We start from the raw sequence: 2,554 nt of genomic DNA, 5'->3' as shown, positions 1-2,554 counted from the left end.
AGTAGCACAGTCATAGAAAGGCACTTTTGTGTCAAACACAGCGTTCCAGTTCTGTCAAAGAAGAGTAGTATATACAGGGCCAGCCCCTTCTTGGTCTGCCTGCTCTAAAGCAAACAAAGCTTTTCTAAAGCTTGTATTGAACCAAAGTAGTACCAGCTACGTTATTAGAAAATAATAACAAACTTTTTAATTCAATATTATATATATAAAAAAGACTTTGGTCATGTGAGCAATTTAAATAAAAAATACATCAATTTAATCACAATAAAAATAACACAACCCCCTCCGTGAACCCCAAGTCCTTATGTGGGCTCGTTCACATGTGTCTCTTCATGTGAAGTGCCAGGTGGTCAGACCTGGAAAAGGCGCGTTCACACAGGTGGCACTGGAAGGGCCTGTGTCCGGTGTGTTTGCGGAAATGACGTGTCAGCTCATCGGAGCGGGCGAATTTCCATCCACAGCCTTCCCAGTTGCAGTGATACGGCTTCTCACCTGCGTGGACAAAGAAATTGTGGATTATTAGTCTGTGCAAAAAAAGGGGAAACATTGCTTTGAGCTATGTGTGTCTGTGCGTAATTGCGCACAGATGTAGTCGTATTTATCATGATGAATATGAGCTCAAACTTACCGGTGTGAGTTCGGAGATGTGCCTTCAGGTGTGAGCTCTTGGTGTAGGTTTTTCCGCAGCCAGCGTAGCTGCAGGTGTGCGTCGCTGTGCGCTTCCGCGGCCATGTGCGCCGTCCTCTCTTGGGTTTGGACTCCAGCAGCTCGAGGGGAGAGGAGGGCGGTGTGAGTATCACCCTCTGCGCGCCTGGCTGCAGGCTGAGACCCTCATCGTACATGCCAAAGGCAGTATGCGGAGCGTGGTAGGGCATCTGCATCTGGGGAGCCTGAGGGTGATGCGGGAAAGCCGCGGGTGTGTGATACTTGTGTGAGAAGTTCATAGGCTGGCACATCTGTGCCTGGCAGTCCGAAGCTCCCTGCTCATCGGGGCTGAGAGGCGGGGTCATGTTGCTGGCTGCCCGCGGGGAGATGGCCACCCGGGGCTGCTCGAAGGACATCATGCACGAAACGTTCCCTTCTTGCTTGATTTTGCTGCAGCTTTGGGGCACCATGCCCATAACGGGGCCATAGCCGTCCATGGGTGGCTCCACTTTGATGTCCTGGCGGGGAAAATGTGCCGTATTGACATAAAATCTCCCCTGAACGCAGGGGTTGCGCGTAATGCCATAGTTGTTGGTTCCGTCGGAGCGGAGCAACTCTGTCATGAGGCTGGCGCCGTACGGGGGCGGTGGGGAGCGGTGGTCGTCTGCTGGATAGGATGGCACGGAGTTTCCCGTCGTGTACATACTGGGGTCAGTTGTGCCCACAAATTCCGCCGTGCTGTCTGAGCCAGTCGTGTTGGCGAGAATAAAATCCAGATCCAAATAATTACTCAGATCCTCGTCGTCCCTTTTGCTGTGATTGTCAAGGCTGTGTACCATTTCAAGCATGGAGCAGCTGGTGGAGACTAGTTTGTCCACATCTCCTTTCCACCTCTGAAAGAATAAAATATATACAATTAGATATGATCAATTCGATGTTGCTGTAAAAAAATACAGTATGTGAAATTGCAGGTGATATCCAACTGGACACGTAATTCAGCCTAATATTGAGCTTTATTTTCTTAAAATAAGGAAATAAGTTATTTGTTTTTGTTTTCCCAAAGCAAATAAATAAGTTCAAACTGCTTTTTAAGATATTAGTATTAGCATTATAATTAAAACAGGTGAAACAAAGTGACACATAGGCTATCTATGCCAACTCAAACATATCCACAGATTTAAAACATATTACAAGATCGTTTTTAACTTACGTTTTCCCAGTTTTTTTCTCTTTGGTTTGAGAAGGTAGAAAATGACGGTAGCATCACTCCGGATAAGGCCATCGTTTGGTGAAATAATAACTATCTCTTGTCAAAGAATGTTGCGGCAGCCGCACCAGAATCTGTGCGTCTATTTTACTGTCGCTCTCCACAGCTGCGCTCTAAAGACATGAACAAGTTTAAAAGTGGAAGGAGGTCCTCCAAACCTTATAACTCTCTAGCCCGAGTACGCCTGGCCAATTGTGAGAGCTCAGGAAACAACGTAAAGTTTGGTAAATTTAGCTCTTTATAAAGCGGCTCGTGCAGGCAGCTGGGCTCAGTGCGCTCTATGACAGGCAAGGCAGCGCAGAGGAGCCTATAAAGTGTAGGACCTCCCCCACAGGCTGACGCAGATACAGACCCACCCACCTGAGAAATGGGTGGCTGGACTCGGAAAAAAGTTGCAGGCAAATTGCAAACACACGAGCAATAGCAATAGCAACCATAGATACTTACGTAATATGCTGAAAAGAACAAGCCTAATGACAGAAACTGCTGGAGGCCAGGCTGCACCATCAAATTAATATAAGGCTGTCAGTACGTCAGTTAATCACCACAACAAAAAACGAGATATGGCTTTTTTGATGAACACTAATACAAATATAATTACATTCAGAGTAGTAGGATAAAACTCATGAAAGACACAGAACT

General features: G+C 46.6%; 1 protein-coding gene across 1 annotated transcript; it reads right to left on the bottom strand.

Annotated features, from left to right (window-relative positions):
• Positions 1 to 233: 233 nt before the first annotated feature.
• LOC120568288 (Krueppel-like factor 2) lies at positions 234 to 2,180 on the bottom strand. The gene is made up of 3 exons (XM_039815690.1): positions 1,856 to 2,180; positions 629 to 1,538; positions 234 to 492 (listed from the first exon to the last, which is right to left on the bottom strand). Exons 1-3 carry the CDS (start codon positions 1,925 to 1,927, stop codon positions 317 to 319), a joined length of 1,158 nt encoding a protein of 385 aa, XP_039671624.1. The 5' UTR covers positions 1,928 to 2,180; the 3' UTR covers positions 234 to 316.
• Positions 2,181 to 2,554: the final 374 nt, after the last annotated feature.

The sequence above is a fragment of the Perca fluviatilis genome, chromosome 11, assembly GCF_010015445.1.
Source record: "Perca fluviatilis chromosome 11, GENO_Pfluv_1.0, whole genome shotgun sequence".
Classification (NCBI taxonomy): Eukaryota; Metazoa; Chordata; class Actinopteri; order Perciformes; family Percidae; genus Perca; species Perca fluviatilis.
This window is presented reverse-complemented; position numbering and strand designations above follow the sequence as displayed.